Source organism: Chenopodium album, chromosome 8, assembly GCF_948465745.1.
Source record: "Chenopodium album chromosome 8, dcCheAlbu1.1, whole genome shotgun sequence".
Classification (NCBI taxonomy): Eukaryota; Viridiplantae; Streptophyta; class Magnoliopsida; order Caryophyllales; family Amaranthaceae; genus Chenopodium; species Chenopodium album.
Window position 1 is genome coordinate 72,766,440 of NC_137841.1, and position 18,313 is coordinate 72,784,752.

At 32.4% G+C, this 18,313-nt stretch overlaps 2 protein-coding genes and 2 non-coding genes across 4 annotated transcripts; 2 read left to right on the forward strand and 2 right to left on the reverse strand.

Annotated features, from left to right (window-relative positions):
- Positions 1-5,369: 5,369 nt before the first annotated feature.
- LOC145556585 (allene oxide cyclase, chloroplastic-like) lies at positions 5,370-7,612 on the reverse strand. The gene is made up of 3 exons (XM_081618239.1): positions 7,127-7,612; positions 6,906-7,030; positions 5,370-5,968 (listed from the first exon to the last, which is right to left on the reverse strand). The coding sequence occupies exons 1-3, from the start codon at positions 7,578-7,580 to the stop codon at positions 5,564-5,566; spliced, it is 984 nt and encodes a 327-aa protein (XP_081474365.1). The 5' UTR covers positions 7,581-7,612; the 3' UTR covers positions 5,370-5,563.
- Positions 7,613-8,853: 1,241 nt separating this feature from the next.
- On the reverse strand, positions 8,854-13,866 carry LOC145556589 (indole-3-glycerol phosphate synthase, chloroplastic-like). The gene is made up of 11 exons (XM_081618242.1): positions 13,547-13,866; positions 13,237-13,423; positions 12,162-12,422; positions 11,913-12,089; positions 11,141-11,215; positions 11,008-11,052; positions 10,763-10,927; positions 10,243-10,321; positions 10,046-10,128; positions 9,848-9,916; positions 8,854-9,399 (listed from the first exon to the last, which is right to left on the reverse strand). The coding sequence occupies exons 2-11, from the start codon at positions 13,408-13,410 to the stop codon at positions 9,316-9,318; spliced, it is 1,212 nt and encodes a 403-aa protein (XP_081474368.1). The 5' UTR covers positions 13,411-13,423; positions 13,547-13,866; the 3' UTR covers positions 8,854-9,315.
- Positions 13,867-15,091: 1,225 nt separating this feature from the next.
- LOC145557214 (small nucleolar RNA Z161/Z228) lies at positions 15,092-15,194 on the forward strand. Its single transcript, XR_014092263.1, has one exon. It is a non-coding gene; the product is annotated as a small nucleolar RNA Z161/Z228 (small nucleolar RNA).
- A 51-nt stretch (positions 15,195-15,245) lies between these two features.
- On the forward strand, positions 15,246-15,317 carry LOC145557189 (small nucleolar RNA Z105). Its single transcript, XR_014092240.1, has one exon. It is a non-coding gene; the product is annotated as a small nucleolar RNA Z105 (small nucleolar RNA).
- The last annotated feature ends 2,996 nt before the right edge of the window (positions 15,318-18,313 follow it).

Genomic DNA, 18,313 nt, shown 5'->3' on the forward strand with positions numbered 1-18,313 from the left:
GTAACCTTTGTGAAGTATATATCTGCCAATTTCTTCATAAGTTTAGGGGCAGCGACCTCATTAGGATTACTCATAATGTCAGACTCAACCGTTCTATCAAACAGACTCAACGCATCCGCAAAGGCTTGACCAAGGTCAACAACGCCAGCGTGCCGTAGTAACTTTGTCTGCAACCCAGCATACTGTAATCGAGAGGCAAGAAAAGCATAATGACGAACATCACCAGCAGAATAAACACCAAGTCCGCTAAACGCAAATGGTAAGGTGGCAATTCTCCACTGCCAATCGCCAAACCCAGGCCCCGAAGCAGTAACGATACGCTCCAAGGAAGAACGAAGAGCCTCGTCGAAAGTGCGCTGAGCCACCTAAAAAATACTCGGAGGACAAGTACGCAAAGCAAAGTAGAGTTTTGAAACTCCGGTACATGCCCTAAGCAACAACAACTCACACTGGGGATCATCAAGCTTAGCAACCTTATCCATCAGAGAAATGGTCTTGGTCACCCTCTGCATCACAAGGTCACCTCCAAAACCGGGATCGGAACTAGCTGGACCACCAAGCAACTTAACACCATGTGAAGGTCGAGCAATATTAGGCGGAAAGACACCCATAAGCCTGCTTCGAGGGTCCTCTGAAGGCCAGAAAACTTCAGTTTTTAATAATAATCAATAAATAATAATAATAATAATAATAATAATAATAATAATAATAATAATAATCAATAATTAATAACAATAATAATAATAATAATAATATTAATATGTACATTTGTATATACACATATGTATAGTAATAAATAATCAATAAATAATCAAAGATCACTAATCCGTAGTTAAAAATCACTAATTAATCAGTTCAGTTCAGTTCAGTTCAGTTCAGCTGAGTTCAGTCAATCGGAACAGGCCCTTAGTTTCATTGTTTCAAGATAGGCGTGCCTAATATAATGGGCATAATGTATGCATACAACATATAAGTAAATCCATGTAGCAAATAAGTAAATTCATGTAGCAAATATAATATTGATTTAAAGGTAAGAGTGATGGATAGGTCAAATAATTTTCCTTTTCAATTCCAGAAGATCTTAAGATTGATTCTCACCCTTACCCTTGTGGCTCTCTAAACACCGGAAAAAAAAAAAAACAAAAACAAAAAAATGATTTAAAGGTCATGAGATTAAATCTTACTAGAGGCTCTTTGGAGTTGAAGCTTTTCTTATCCTTCTCCCTCTATCTCAATGAGTTTAACTTACAAAGCCGGACTAGCGTGACCTTGAGAAATACGAGTACCGTTTCAATAGGGTCCTTCTTAATTACTATTTATAAAAAAAAATGCACCAAAGGCAATCCATTACATTTCTTGGCACGTTTTCATTTTCCCAAAGACCACCTATAAGAAGCTTTCATTGTAAAATCAACATCATTCTTAAGCTCCACTACAACTTTATTTTTCCAAAGACAATGAAAACTTTTAAAGTTGACATAGGTCCACTATCGTTTCCCCTTGATTCATATATTTATACTCCGTAATTTTTTAGATTTTGCAAACAAAATTGTACGAAACATGAAAATACTTTAATTGCCAGATTTTTATCCATAGCAAAACAATGTAAATTTGTTAATTAATGTCATAACTTTAACAAAATCGTACTTTAGTCAACGAAGGTCAACTTTCATAAATTGCAATTACACTCCATAATTTATAGTTATGAATCTAAGGCTTGTTTTTTCCTTGTGATGAGAAGTAAAAGGCTAGAGGTACACTAAGTGTACAATATTCTTTTGTACACCACCAATTAAATTATGCCAAATCAGCTAGCTTAAGAGGGAAATTAAAAATAGAAGAGGGAAAAAGAGGGAAGCTTGGGCGGGAATAATTTCACCCATTTACCGCTTATACAGATTGTGGCGGTATTATTTTCACTTGGGCAGCAACTACAGCAAATAATTAATGTGGAATAGAGAATTAACTTTCCCAAAATTCTTATGAATATCTCAGGCAACATTCATCTTCTTCCCCAAAATTATTTCGATTGACATGACAATTTGAATATAACAACTATACGAAGGGGAAAGAAATTCTGTTAAAGAAAAAATCATAGGTAAGTAATTTTTTATCGATTAAGTTTTCGATTAAATTGAATGTTTATTAATATAGGGTGTCATGGTTTTGATTTTATAAAGATAGAATTGCAATAAGAAAAAAAAATTTATATTGTTGCAATTAAAAGTGGAAAAGATTGAAGTTGAGATTAATTGGAGCTTTTTTTTTTTTTTTTTTTTTTTTTTTGAGGATTAGCGACGGCAGCAACAATGGCGAAGACACCTAGCAATGTCAGGGGATAAGTGTTGTTTGCGGGTTCCAAGAGGCTTCGTGGTTACAAGCCACCTGATATTGCAGAGGCAATGGCAATTGAATTTGGGCAAAGGCTTGGGAAACGCTAGTACGCTACAATGTGACAAAAAATCTAGTGGAATTAGATTGCAAAGCTATTGTTTCAAGGCTAGACAAAAGCATCTATTTTCTTTACTGACCTTGATAATATCCTAGACAATATTCTCTTGGTGTGTTTGTCTTTCGATTTTGTGGGTTGGTCTTGGTCTCATGTAAAGCAATAGGATAATTTCGTAGCTCATCATTTAGATAGAGTACATTCGAGGTTGAATAAGTATGGGTCAATCATTGTCCAGAAGATATTACTCCCTATGTACTCGTGGACAATTTGTCTACTACTTGTAATTAATATACCTCCCTAGGTTTTCGTTAAAAAAAAAAAAAAAATCGAAGTATTTATTTTTTAATAGGGTTTTTATGTTTTTTGTAGTATCATAATTACATTATTTGAAGGAGATGAAATTTGTGGCAATTAATTGGCCAGCGAGGAACAGTCTCTACATATATTGTAAACTTATACAACACCCTACTTTTAAGGAAACAAACTTAAAAGTTAAAACTATATGATTCCGCAAATACGAGTATGATATATTAATTTATTTTTATATAAAAAAAATAAATGTAAATTAATATGAATTATTACATTTGTCTCGTTCAAATTACATGCCTTGGGAATTTGTTTTCAAGGCTTCAATTTTTATAGCGCTTAGGCCTAAAGTAAATGGTCATGAAAAAATTATGAAAATAGCTTTGGATTGGATTCGAACTTGGATCACGTAGCAAACAATAATTCTATAAACCAACCATGTACTGGGTATAACACGTGTTTTGAATGAAATATATATTTTTATGTATGACACCATGTGTGCGGATGTCAAATGAATTTCATTACACCGTTAAAATACTGTATGATACCGTTAAATATAATATGATCTTTTATTAGTGCAAATTATTATAGTAAGGGTTTAGGATTAAGGGTTTAGGGTGTTAAATATAATAGGATGATAAAGGTATTTAAATTTGTTGTAGTTAGATTATAATAGTATTGAACTTTGTTATGGTTATATAACTTAATAATATGTATTAACAAAAATCTACATAGAATTCTTGTTTTTTTAGATGTACAACTTTCCAAATGGAAAAGTTTCTAAGTGTATCACTTTCGTTTATAAATTCTATAATGATTTCTTCTACATATTATCGAATTTGACTACATGATCGATAATATTTGTCTATTTCCATGTCTTAAAAAAATTGTGTCTAAGGGCCTGTTTATATTTACTGGACTGGACTGGACTGAAGTGAAGTGATTGGAGCTGAACTAAACTAATTGGAGATGAGCTGAACTGAATAGAGCTGAAATGAATATTTTATGAGATAAGGAAATTATATAGGAGTAGAACTAAACTTGACTGAACTAATTTTAGCTGAACTAAACAGAATTGAATAGTATTGAACTGATTGGAGCTACACTGCGCTAAACTGAACTGAGTTAATTTTAAACCTATTATAATATGAAATAGTAACGGTTATTTATTGGTAGGGAGGTCAAATTGTAATTATTTTTACGTTATATGTGTTTGTAGTAAATTTTGAAATAGAACTTTAATTTAAAAAACAAAAAAACATTACTATAGTTAGTGTATCTTGTCATTTACATTTAATTTCAGTTCAGTTCAGTTCAACTCCAATCAGTTTAGTTCAGTTTCTAATTCTTCTCTCATAAACAATTCATTTTAGCTCTGTTCAATTCAGTTCAGTTGTTTTCAGTAAATCGAAACATACCCTTAGTTAGTGTAACTTGCTATATATGTTTGATTAACTCTAACCTAAAGTATTGTTTGTAATCATTAATGTATTTAAAGTATCAAACATTCACTAAAATGATTGTTTTATGTAGTTATTCATGTATTTATAGAATCATATCCATAAACATGGTTTATATTCATTAGATAATTGAGTTAAGTTTAAGTGGGGCGGGGTACATTGTACATGTGATATGTATGAATTCATTATAGAATTTACAACGTTTTTTAGGAGGGGAATATAGAAATATGGGTAAGTTACAAATTTTTTTTTTTTTTTTTTAAAAGAAGAAAACATAGATCACCTTACTATGATTGAGAGATAAAAGTACAGCTTACGATTATCAGTTTCAATTAATTTTTTAATCTCTCACCTTAGGTTGTTTTGATTTTGAAATTATTTTTCCTGGACGGAAATGGTTTGTCCAATTACAATTCCGGCAACAAATTCAACCAAATTCCAACAATAAAGTCAAAGAAATATGAACAAATTCAATGAAATTTATACAAGTTCAACAATATTATAATTTAACAAGTTCATATTTTTATAAAAAAATATTAACATCAAATTAATCGTATTAATTATAAACAACGACAATGGGTCACCACACACCGGCACGACGGTAGAAAAACACCGGCAACATCAAATATGGGACAACACCGCAACGACAAACCTTGGTCTTCATATAAGAAATACAGAAATCTTGTTCAACAAATAAGAATTCGGAAATCTGTTCACAAATAAGATAAACGTAGTACAAAAATCTTGGCCTTCAATTATATTTGCTCTCTATCAATGATGGAGAGAGAAAAAATATTAGATTTTTTTTTTTTTTTGGATTATATACTAATTAAAATGGGTATTTGAAGGGTTGGGGTTTTATTTGAAATTCAAATTTCAAATTTTTCAGAAAATGAGTTTGAAATTTAAATGAAAAGTTGTATGGTCCATAAAATAAAAAGATTCCTTATCAACCAATAGGAGACTTGTGTACAATATTCTTTGGTACACCAAGTGTACCCCTATTTCTTCCCTGATGAGAAAATATGAAGCCTAGTAAAGTTAAATATTTATAATTAACAATGAACTTAGGATTAATAAATATCAAACCAAGTACATAATAGTACGCCATTAAATTAAGTTGAAGGATTCAACAACAACACGCAAAATAATTATTCGGTACAAATAATATTACGAATTTATTCATTAGAAACAAGCTAAGTGAAACGACGAAAATTTAAAACAATGCTCCATACTAACACAAGTCCACAACCAAACTAGACCCCCCCTTAAATCTAAACGAACAAAACATAGATAGATGCTCAGCTTAAGTCATTTAACACATAATTATTTACTAACTACTTAATCAATCAGTGAAATTAGGGATAGCAGCTTCAGGAAGAGTGGCCTTAGCAGCAGGAGAGGGCTCAACACCAGGGTGAGGCTCGACCGGCTTACATAGGAGAACCTTAGGCAAGTCACCCTTAATTCCCTTCAAATATAAGGTGTAGAAAATCTTGAATGGATACACAATTTGTTGCAATTTCACCTGTCCATAGGCTCCCTCGAAGATCCCTGAACCGCCCGTGATTGATAAATATGATTCATCATAGGTTAAGTATGGTCCTTGGATTGAAATGTGACCATAATCTCCAAAGTACATGCTGTATGCTGCTTCATATCTGTCACCATTCTTTTCTGGCTTGTTTTGGATTAAGATGCATATTCCTGCTGTTATTCCTAGCCTTGTTTCCAAGTCCCCTGTGTACAACTGTTCCATCACAAACTATATATGAGTACCCTTTTTCGTCAATTTTAATTCTTTTTAACCGTCTTTTGTTACTTTTATGTAAAGGAAAACATAGTCATATCAGAATATTACAGATTAGGCTAAAGTATAAGGTTGTGTAACAACAAACATGAATCTTCAAATGGTAAAATTATTTAATAACAAATGAGTATTACTTCATCAAGTACAAGTGTACAACATCAATCCATACAATTTAAATACAATCAAGTCTTAAATATTCCAAACAAAAAAGTCAAGGAAAAAATTGTTGGGAAATTGCCATCAAAAGTTATTACCATTATCTGTCAATTTTTAGAAATCATTGGAATAGTTTCACTTTCACCCTTATTATTGAAAAGTTGCCAAAATAAAATACTATCTCCATTACAATTTATGTGCAACGATTTGACATAAAGGGTAAAGAGAGAAAATGTCTAATCGTTGCACATAACTTGTAATAGAGGTAATACTTCTTTCATTTCTTAATACAAGTAAAATCTTAATTTTTTTTTTGTACATTGTTCATATTCATATACAAAAATACTACTCATTGTACAAACTAAAAGTACTCCGTATTATTAAAGTGATTACTGATTAGTACTCCGTATAAGCTGTTGGATCACTCTTTAAAAGTTTCTTCATACTCCGTAGTTAAATACATCTTGATTAAGGTGCGCATAAACCGGCATAAAAGGCTAAAAATTACGTGAAATAATGTAAAAGTTAAAGTGTTACGCATTGTAAAAAAAATATATATATATATATATATTGGTGAGAATGGTGACAGTTCTAGAAATCTAGACCAATTAACACAAAAAGTACGATCAATGCTTAAAACAAATAACATCAAGAACAAAATTAATCTATAAAAAATTAACTTCTTTTTAAAAACAGAAAAAAAAAAGGTAAAAATCAATACCTTGTTGGTGAATGGAATCAAGTCACCAAGAGCAAAAACAGGCTTCTTGCTAAGTTTCAGAACAGCAGGACTTTCACGATCTCGCTCATTGATCTCATAAACACTGAATTCATGAACCTTATCATCTGAAAATCACCCACAAAATAAAAAAAATTAGCAACATAATTCTAAAAAAATTATAAAAAATAATATTTTAAATGAAGATTGAAGTTTATGCATACTTTCTGAACGATCAGAAGAGTTCCTGCAAGTGAAAGATCTGAAGGACTGCTGATTTGCAGAGTTAGACTTCAGGGATTTGTTGGTAAGAGAAAACCCAGAAGATTTAAACCCAACTTCACCAAATTTAGCAGGAGAAAATGCAAAAGATTTAGACTTTTGGCAAGTTTTAATAGAAGAAGAAATGGCATTTGATAAAAGAGAAGATGATGCAGCCATTATTATCAGTAAAGATTGAAACTTTGAGAAAAAAGTTGAGTAAAGATTGAAACTTTGTAAAAAGATTGAATTTTTAAGAGAGAAAAACAGAGGAAATGGTGATTTTGGTGAAGAAAAGAGAGTGGAATTTGGTAGGTATAAATAGAGGAGAGAGAAAAATGAAAAGCATGATCTGGGAAAGTTGCAAAATAGCACAGACCAATATAAACACAGGAAAAAAGTGGGAAGTTCAATCATGGTCAAAGAACCCACTTATTATTATAGTGGTAGACTGGTGGACTCATGGACTGTGGTCTTGGATTCGTAAAATAAAAACCTTTATTTTAAGTTTGCAACAAAAAAACATGGTTGAATTCAATTTGTATAACTAGAAGTGGTTAAGTGTACCAAATTTTTTTTTTGTGGGGGTGTCTCCTTTAGTCTTTACACCGGCCAAATGGATCATTGTTAGCACATGCACACTGTTGATTCCGGGGCTCGCAAAATGTACAGTGTTTTTTTTTTTCTTTTCTTTTTTATGCTAGGTAACGAAAAACGGCCGTTGTCATAATTTATATACTCCCTTCGTTTTATATTACTCATATTTACATTTCACAACACTTTGATTGACATATGTGTTAATGTATAATTTTAACTATTAATATTTGTTACTCACTTACTCCATGTTGACTCTGCCCCCGCTCCAATATATTATTCGTAGTAAGAAGATTAAAAAATTGATATAATAACAATATGGAACATGTTATACATACTCATTAGGGTTACATATAAGCAAATACGCAATAGAAAATTGTGTAAAGTTAGGAAATCATGAAAATATAAACAATAATTACACTTATTTACACGTGCTTTTGCTGTGCTCTCACATAGAGAGTGCCATAATAAACTTATTGTGTGCCAAAAACTTATTTTTGGTACCAATATCATTTCATATTTCTTATAAAGGTGTACCATAATAAACGGATTGTGTGCCAAAAACTGTGCTCTCACATAGAGAGTGTCATAATAAACTTATTGTGTGCCAAAATCATTTCCCTTTATCTTATAAAAAATAAATAAATAAATTTCCCTTTAGGAGGTCAATTGAACTTGCTCTAAAGCCTACATGATTTTAAGAGAGGTTTCCAATTGGCGATAAATGCTCTCGTAAGCTATGCTAAGTTAATGCATAGACTTCAGTCTTCCAAAAGGTCAACTTATAATTAGCCTCTTCCCAATACCACTGAAAGTCTGAAACATATCCATTAAATTTCAATTACTGAGTACTTAAGTTTAGCATAATGATATATATAGCCCTTGTGATTACCCATAAGCACGTTAACCCAAATTTCAAATACATACTCCGTACTCCTTAATCCTTATCATTGTACTCCGTACTCAATAGTCTATAACAAAGTTACATGTCGATTTAATACTTTTAGCTCTTTATATATAGCTTTCAGGGCTCTATGTACTACGTATCATTTAATTCGACTTACAATGCAATGAAAAATTAAATAAACTGAAGAAATTGATATAAAAACTGGCTTATTACGGAGTATGCTTTCTTACAACACTGCGGAGTACTTCATTGAGGCTACAAATTATGGGTTATTAGGGCTACAAATCTAGAACACAAAACAAAACATATATAGTTCCGCGGCTACATGCAAAAATACAATGTCACGCCTCTGAACATGTTTTTATAGAACACAAGATCAGCTTAAGAGTGTCCAACACCTAAGGCATCAAGAATAGTATCCCTCTTTTATTTCTCTAATGCATTGTCTTATTTTCCTGTTACATGATCAATTGTATTAAATATACTATCTAATCAGAGTTGCAACAACATACAAAATAATTGGGATGCAGGGCAAACAGAACCATTAGCTCTGCATTTATTGGGCAATGCACAATGTAGGGAGTTTAAAGAAGACAGTGAATGTCTCTTGGTTCTGATTTGTAACTGGCCGGCATTGTGTGACATAGCAACTCACGGCGATATGTCTTTACCAAATAGAGTAGCGATTCCTTTGGCAGGGTCAGTTTGTTTGACAAGGGACTCCCCAACCAAAACCTACAAAGACGAACAATTATCTTTAAAACGGAAAACAACACATTAGAGAACACTTTGTGTAGGATGTACAAAAGGATACAAGGGAGATATTCATTGAGCAACCTTGAGTTTGGCTTAATTACACAAAGGTAACAAGGAAAATATTCACCGACCTCAGAAGAGGTGTGCCCTATGGGTCACAGATCTTTCCAACGACAGTCCTCCCCCCCCCCCCCCCCCCCCCCCTCCTCCTCCTCCTCGGAAAAAGGTTCCAATCAACGGCACTTGTTTATAATTTTTAAGGCAGAATATACATTTTAACTGCTGTTATAGATTGGAAGGATCAGAAATCCTCTGAATTGCATACATGATATAGACCAAGCACGAAACCATGCTACTTAAACAAAAATATGCACCCAATATTCAGGATCATATCAGCATAGATGGCAACAAAATTTACAGAACTAACCGCTTTCACACCAGCCTCTTGAACATAATTAATATCAGCAGGTGTAAATAAGCCTGACTCTCCAACCACCTGAAATCAAGGAGTTTGGCATCAGAGAAAATACTGGGGGAACCGCAGAAAAGATGGAGAAGAAGAAATTTAAAACAAGCAGCCACTAGTCACTACAGAGCAAACAAGAGAATCAAAATAAACACTTACTATGATATCTCTCTGACTGAGAATCTCTAGACGTCTTGCATCAAGAAGCTTCTTGGTGTTGCCAATGTCAACCTTAAACGTCTCTGGACAGGCGCAAGTTGTACAACTTGTTTAGAATGATAGAATATTCTATGCACTTCACTAATAAGATGACAATTAATCAAAAATATAAGTTAAAATGATAAGGAAAGTATTACCAAGGTCACGGTTGTTAATCCCGATAAGTTCGATTCCTTCAATTCCAAGCACACGATCCATTTCCATTTCGTCATGCACCTTAAAAGAAAAGGCATACACAAAGGGAATTCTTCATGTGTTAAAGACTTAAAGCCAAATAACTCATGCAATCTAATTAAAAATTTACAGCAAAAATATGCCAACCAATTAAAAATCATCTGAACAAATGGTAATAACATGACTTTTTGTATAAATAACATACTCTAACTTTTCCCTATGATGGTGTTACTCAAACCTAAGGACAACGATTATCTTGGATTTTTGGCACATTTTGAAGCACAAAGGTGCCATGTCATATCATGGCATCCAAGCTTTAGAGACAAAGTATTTGGTTTATAATGCAAAGTGCAAACAGAATTACATGGGAGGAACCAAATAGTTATAACAGCTCATAACAGTTAACAGACTTGCAACAGCTGAAGCTAGAGCAGAATCATGGAAACAACAGTGGTAGAGCAAAAAGGAACTTCGCAAACAAACCTCAACAAGAGCCGCCAACCCCAGTTTCTTGCACAGATTCAAGAAGTATTTAATATCCAGATCAGGCAGAACTCCAGCGATCAAAAGAACAGCATCAGCTCCTTTGGTGCGAGCATAATATATTTGCCAAGCATCTACTATAAATTCTTTGCATAGAAGAGGACACTGCAAGGCAAAAGTAAGTTTAATTTGATGAATGACTTCAAATTATGGACAAAAGTTGCAGTGGACAATCGTATACCAACCTTTACACCAGCATTGCGTATAGCCTCCAAATTCTCAAAACATCCCTGCTCATAAAGTTAGAAGGAAATCAATGACTCAACTAAATAGCTAATATGAACAAAATGCAGAGATATAGATCCACAAGAGTTCAACCTGAAAAAACTTTTCATCTGTCAGAACACTGAGGCATGCAGCACCACCTTTCTCATAGGCTTTAGCAACTTCTACCTATCGTAAAAGTTGATAGTTAATATATTGATTGTTGCAAGAAAAAACTTTAACATTCACCCACTTCTACCCTGGCCAATGAAAAGTGAATATGCAAGGAGAGAAAGGGGGTCAATAGTTGGTTTGCAATCTCTGTGTAATCCAATTAAGATATTTAGCTAAACAAAATCAAAGACAATAATCATCTGCGTAGTAAACTTACAGAAGCAGCCTATGTTTAGTTCTCAATACCAAAAGGTATTGCAATGTGACCAGTCTGATTTAGCTCACTGTCATACTTAAAAATTCTTATATGGTTGAAAACAAGCCTAGCCTTATAAACAAAGTTAACAAGCATACTGCAGAAAGAAAAAATCTTGAAATCTGAGGTCAAATCAACAGCTCGGAATAGAGCACATGAAATGGTTTTTTACCCAAGGAAAACAACCACTGCATGCCAGAAGATATGAAATCAAATCACTGTACAGAAATTATGCATCCTTACATCGAGGCTTAAATAACATCTAATAAGACACACTCTCAGGAAAAGATGAGGAAGCCCAGGAAAACACACAGCAACAAGAACGTCTAAAATCTCATACGAGATGTATCCCGATCTCTCTTTTTTCTTTTTTTTTTTTCTTTTTTTTGTTTTGGTGAGGGTGGCATTGAAGGTAATATGAAACAAAATACAATCGAGAGAAAGAAGCGTCCATACTGGATTGAAGTCCTCTCTTAAAATGCCTCTACTAGGTGAAGCCTTCTTAACTTCAGCAATCAAACCAGGTAATCCTGTCCGTTGGTAAGCTGCTCTTAAAGCGCCAATAAAATCTCTTGCTGGAGGAGCATCATCAATTGCCTTTTCCAAATCATCAAGAGGTCTTCTTTCCTTGAACTAATAAGAGCACAAGTGTGAGAGACCACTTAAATGATAACATTATTGACAGGAAGTAGCAGATTAGTATACCTGTGAAACCTCAACATCCTTGTACCATATAATCTCCTCCAAAATGTTACGAGGAGTGTTTGACATATCCTGTATTTGAACCTCAAATGGACCATCATAACCCGAAGGAGGGGCAATTGGTGGCCGTCTTCTAATAGTTATGCCCTGATTAGCAGCCATTTCCTCTTGTAAGATTCTAGCCTCCCACTCTTTGATTTTCAAATCACGCTCTTGAACATCACCAGCAGATGAAACTGCCGAAGATACATACCCAGAACCAGACTACAGAGTAAACAAACAAATCAGCTTTAAAAACCTTAAATGTCCTTACAAACTCTGGTTTTGATATGACTACTCTCCTACTAAGTACTAACTGATACAAAAGTCGAGTATATGCGTATAGCATATAAAAAGTCAAAAATCCTCCCTTCCAAAACACTTCCTATGTGGCCTATAAAATCACCAAACACCCACAATATGCAAAATAATAAAACCTATAATGAAAAGCAAATAAATAAAGGGATGTTGAGGTTCACAAAAAACCAAACCAATCACCCTCAATTTTAAACGACACTACTCGCATATTTTTGCAAGAGTTTCCCCTATATTAGAAAATGCCTCCCATCAAACAAATCAATCATCCTCAATCCAACCTACATTACTCGCACTTCGGGCACCCAATCAACAACAACTGCAGAATAATCCAAATATCTGCTATTCTTGCAAGACTCCCCTATTTTGAGAAATTCCTTAATCCAATAGTTACTAATATCAGCTATTTTGAGAAATTCCTTAATCCAAATAACAACTGCAGAACAAACCAATCATCCTTAATCCAGCCTACATTACTCGGCCGCCTAGCACCGAATCAACTACAACTGCAAAACAATCTAACACTCAGCTAATCTAGCAATAGTTTCCCCTATTTTAGCATCTGAATAAATCATTTAATTGACATGATTCTCAAAATAAAATTAATAATGTAAACACCAAACTATAATTATCCTACAACAAATTCATAAATATATACAAGTTGTATGAAATGAAACAAATTAAGGGGAAGAGAGAAAATTTAAGAAAAAAGAAAAATAGATACCTTTTGAGCTTGGATATGGAGGGCAGCACTGAATTTGTGATCAGCCATCGAAATACGAGGAATTGATCTTGAATAAAAGAAATTAGGCGTTAAATTGAAGGGTTTAAGGGATTGAAACGAAACCCTAGAATTTGGTACAAGTGATTGCCTCAGTGATACCGAACCACAATCCATTGAAATGGAAAACCTGCAAAGATTAGCAATTAAAGATGAACAATTAAGAGAGTAATTAGAATAAATTAGGGAATTTAAATTTGAATTTGGGGATAATTTGCTGAAATAATAATCTCAAATGCCAAAGAATTCGAACCTTGTATCAAATTATACAGGATTCAAGTTATTCAACAAATTGTTGCAACTGTCAGCGGCAAACTAATTTAGGACAGGCTTAATAAAAACAACTGTAATAAAGGTTTTTTTAAAAAAATTCTTTTATTTTTATTTGTTTATGTAATGCAGGAAGAATTTGTGTATGTTAACTTTTTTTTTTTCAAAGTTGTTACTAGGAAGTCCATATATTCGTGCGCATGCACGACATAAAATCGGTTTTTACAACGTTATTGTACCAGAATCCTTCAAGATCAGCCCGATTAATATAAATGGACTAAGCACTTTGAGAGTGGGATAAATGTGAGCAGATCGGTCTCTAAAGTGCTCATACAGTCTTACTCCATATATATAGGTGAACTTGTGAAGTATAAAACTAGTTAATTCCCAAGTGATGTTTGAATTATAAACCAATAAAGGGTGATTAAATATTTTTTTTAAAAACTAAATGTTGTTTAAACTGGATTATCGTTAATTTTATCGAAAAACGGTAAGTCTAAGCCTCTAAGGGTAACTTGAACAAAATTTATGGTAATTTACATATATATTGTATTTAGATGATCAATTTTATGCAAATTTTTCTTATATATATATAAAATAAAAAAATAAAAAAAAAATTATGCAAATTTTAAATTGAGTAGTATTTTTGTAGGTCATACTTGTCATGATGATAAAAGTTACGACAAAACACCACATATGAAATTTATGTCGCTTATGGCTTGTTCAATTCAGCTTAATTTTAGTTCAGCTCCAATCGATTCAGTTCCTAATTTCCCCCTCTCGTAAAATATTCATTTCAGTTCAATTCAACTCGGTTTAGTGAATCAAAACAAGCCTTTAGGTCAAGTTATTAGCTATGTCAAAAAACACCACGTTTTGATCACTTTTACTTTTGACAAACAAAACTTAGTAGACATATAACGATATCACTATTTCTATAAATATAATAATATCTGCTATCAACGCAATTTTTTCTTGACATAGTCGCTACGTATTTGATTAATTCAAATTTCAAATAACGTTTAGAAGAATTTGTTGGAACTAGGAACATAATCTGTCTAGCTAAGCTCAATTTCAGTCCAAACTTAGATCATTCTTAACAAGCCAAATCCGACCTTGATTTATAAGTTTCAAGCTCCAATAATACTACGTATTTGAGCAAACCAAGACGGCCCATATTAGAATTTGGTTATAGTTATACAATTATCCTAGATTAGACCAAACATAATCAATCAATAACTTAATACGTAGTGCTAAATTAAACACTGACACGGCACGAACCAAAAGGCTAGTTATAGACACAGACGAAAGACTGAACTAAAAGACCAAAACTGACTCAAGTAATTGGGCTGAAAAGCCAAAAGAAGCCCAACAACATTTGATCCAAATCAAACGCCAAAACCCTAGCCGCCTCTTCTCTTTATATTCCTGACTCTTCTCATTTTGTTTCTTCATCTTCTTCATTTTCTGCAAATCGCATTTTATTATTTCATCTTCTTTCAATTTTCATTTATGATTAATCAAATTCAAGTCAAATGATGATTTTGGATTATCATCTCACGACGGTCGTCTGATGGAAGAACTTTTGTGTTCCTCTTTTGATGCATTCAATCCTTTTTTTTCTGATGGTTTTTTTTTTTTTTTTTTTTTTTTGGTTGATTATAACTTTATAATTTGATTGAGCATATTGATGATGAATTTATATATTAATCCGACAAATTCATGAATGGAATCAAACCTCCTACTCATACTGAATGCTCCTTTTTATTTCATTTTAATTTAAATTTTTGTCAGAATTTTTTCAAAAAAAGAAAAAGAAAATGGCACTATGAGGATCAAATCGACTCGTTGGATGAGATCAATGGATCGTTGATATTAAACTTGTATTGAAAAGTCCTTTTCATTCTGAGTGCCTTTTTATTTAAAATTTCAGTTTTTTAGTTCATAAATTTTGTTTTTATTAAGCAGAGAAAAAAAAAAAAAAAAAAATTGGGTCCGAGAGAAATGGAATGCGGGTCGGATAGTATTGGTCTGAATTAAAAGAGGATTGGATTGGACTAATTCTGTCAGTTCCTGACCCGACCTGATTCGAGAGAACTTGAATCTGTCCAACTTAATTCGAATGACTCGAAATAGATAATGATCAAATAATTTGAACCATGCAAAAAATCCAAACTTGACCCGTTATTGCATATGAAACAATATTTGAACTTTTTAGTTGGTAACTACATGCTCGTATACAATTACTAATATTATAACAATAAATTTTATAGATTAAAATATTGTGATTAATTAAAAAAACAAAATATAAACTTACTTATAATTACATAAATCTTAAATTATTCTTGTAAACCCTCCTCGCGAGAGAAATTCTAATGCGTCCGAAGAAAGATATCCAGTTTATTGTTTGATTTGCCTCCCGAAAGATATGACGAATGCTCCAATTATCGAATTTGCCAGGAAGAGAACAAACGTCTTAAACAATATGATCAATTTATCATGGTGTATTGGTGTGTTTACCAGATACCTTTAACGGAGTTAATTACTGAAAGATTATCACCTTTAATTATAATATTTTTGATCTCATGTTCAAGAGTAAGAAGAATGCCTTTATGAAGAGTCATGATCACTGTTATGAAAACTTTAATGGTGTCGAGGTTGAAAGTGCGACCTTCTATTCTCCTAACATTGTCCCACAACACTAAGTTGGTTTTGGGTGGAAAAAGAAAGATATTTTGAAATACCTCTTATTATTTTTAAATAATCACCACCACCACACACACCAGCATTTGAACCCCTGACCTGAGGCCCAACACTTGTCTACAACAACACTTTGATGCCACCAGGCTGCAGGGGTAGCCAGTGAAATTCTATGATTTTTTTATTATTCTTAAACCTTTTCTGTTGTAGTAGTACACTAGTACTAATATTTGGATCACAAGTTGGGCCTATATAAGAGTACAGCCCAAAAAAAAGTATTTTTCATTTAGAAATAAAGTACATGTAAAGGTATGTCTCTACTACTCCGTATAAAGTAGAATGTTCTCAGTCTGACAAACTCTTTTCTGATTTATGATTCTTTTATTTATAATTTACGTAATTAGATTCTTCAAAGAATTAATGAAGTAGGATTTACTAATCCATATACTAGGCATTTTCTACTTCATTATTGTATTTATCATGTGTTATTGTGTGCTTAATTTTAAATTATACACTTTTGTTTATGTTATTTAGGTTATTTCTCTTGCAATCATATGAGAATGTGGGATGCATTTTTTTGTTTCCTATTAAATTTCTTCTACTTTCCCATCCAATGATCCAAGGTCACATAACAATTTTGTAAAGGTTTTTATTTTGATAACATTCAAAAGTTATTTGAAATATGAACTTTTAAACCTTTGTTCATCTTATAGTGATTAAAAGAGTTAATATTTTCTCCATTAAATTTTGTGTTCAACGGATGTTTAAGAATACATATATATAGAGAGGGAAGTTCTATCAACTTGAGCTATCCCTAACTCTCGGATGTTTAACGATATTAATGTATGTATATCATATCAAATAATTATTGGGTAACTTTTAATCAACTTTAGAGTAACATTAAATTGAACAACTAATAACATTATAATGTAAGACATGAGATAAGTTTTATGTTGATAATACAAATGCCTTTTCATCGTATTGTGATTGGTTTTTTACTCATTTTAAAATTTAAAGGATTAACCTTATTGATAAACTATATAGTGAGATAGTTTCATGAGAAATGAGTAATTTAAATATCATAATAAGTAACAACTTATTATTATTATTTTATTGACAAAAAGATACTATCACAAAAATGGGGGAATGAGTATCGAACCCCCAACCACATGAGGGCATCCCTCAATCTCTTATGTCCTCTATTTGTTCATTTCAATGTGGAAGTGAAAAGACTGAAAACATGGATAACCATAGGTTGACTACTTGAGCTACAAGCAAACTTAAATCTTTACTAATTTTGCCAGTTGTATTGTACTAGTCAAATAAGCCAACCTTCCATATAAAACTATAAACATGCAATCTAGTGAATCTACATTACATTCCCAATCTAAAATCATTTGATTAAAAAAATAATTAGCAACTTTATAAAGAAAATCCCTCCTTAGATGCCAAATCTTTTGGGATTTACATAATTAAATTATATGTTTTAAAGGTTAATCCAATTATAATATGTGTTAAACATACACTTATTAAGATTTGACTCTTATACCAAGAGATGCTGAAAACCTATGTTCAATGAATCATACGGTATTGTACGAATGTGTTGGTACAACAAATCTTCTAATTAACCAATGCAAAATTAATTAGGATATAATAATTTGATTAATTATGATTGTTTGAGACTAGAAACGAAGAAGATTGTCTAATCTTTGGTCCTGATATGAAGCAAAGTAAACTACTAATTAATACAATTAAGATTCAAGACCATGCAAGACATACTCTATGTATCAGATCATGTAGGCTTGGTGATACATACGTAGGCTCATTCAGAGCCTGTTCTCATTCACTGAAATGAACTAAACTGAACTGAGCTGAGCTGAATTGTTTATGAGAGAAAAAATTTAGGAATTGAACTAAACATAACTGAATTGAACTGAATTAAAATGAAATTAAGCTGAAAAGAACAGACCCTTAGTAAGGTTAACACTTCATAATTTCAGATTCTTGATGTATGGTCGTATGGGATTCAAATTCTGTTAATTGACTGTAC

Excerpts from the sequence above, each read along its gene's own strand:
- LOC145556585 (XM_081618239.1), bottom strand. The coding sequence starts at position 7,580 with ATGATTGAACTTCCCACTTTTTTCCTGTGTTTATATTGGTCTGTGCTA. Across the intron at positions 7,031-7,126 it reads CTCTTCTGATCGTTCAGAAA|ATGATAAGGTTCATGAATTC; the intron begins GTATGCATAAAC and ends GGTGATTTTCAG. Across the intron at positions 5,969-6,905 it reads TGATTCCATTCACCAACAAG|TTGTACACAGGGGACTTGGA; the intron begins GTATTGATTTTT and ends GTGATGGAACAG.
- LOC145556589 (XM_081618242.1), bottom strand. The coding sequence starts at position 13,410 with ATGGATTGTGGTTCGGTATCACTGAGGCAATCACTTGTACCAAATTCT. Across the intron at positions 10,928-11,007 it reads TACGCAATGCTGGTGTAAAG|TGTCCTCTTCTATGCAAAGA; the intron begins GTTGGTATACGA and ends TTTGCCTTGCAG. Across the intron at positions 9,917-10,045 it reads TCAGTCAGAGAGATATCATA|GTGGTTGGAGAGTCAGGCTT; the intron begins GTAAGTGTTTAT and ends CCTTGATTTCAG.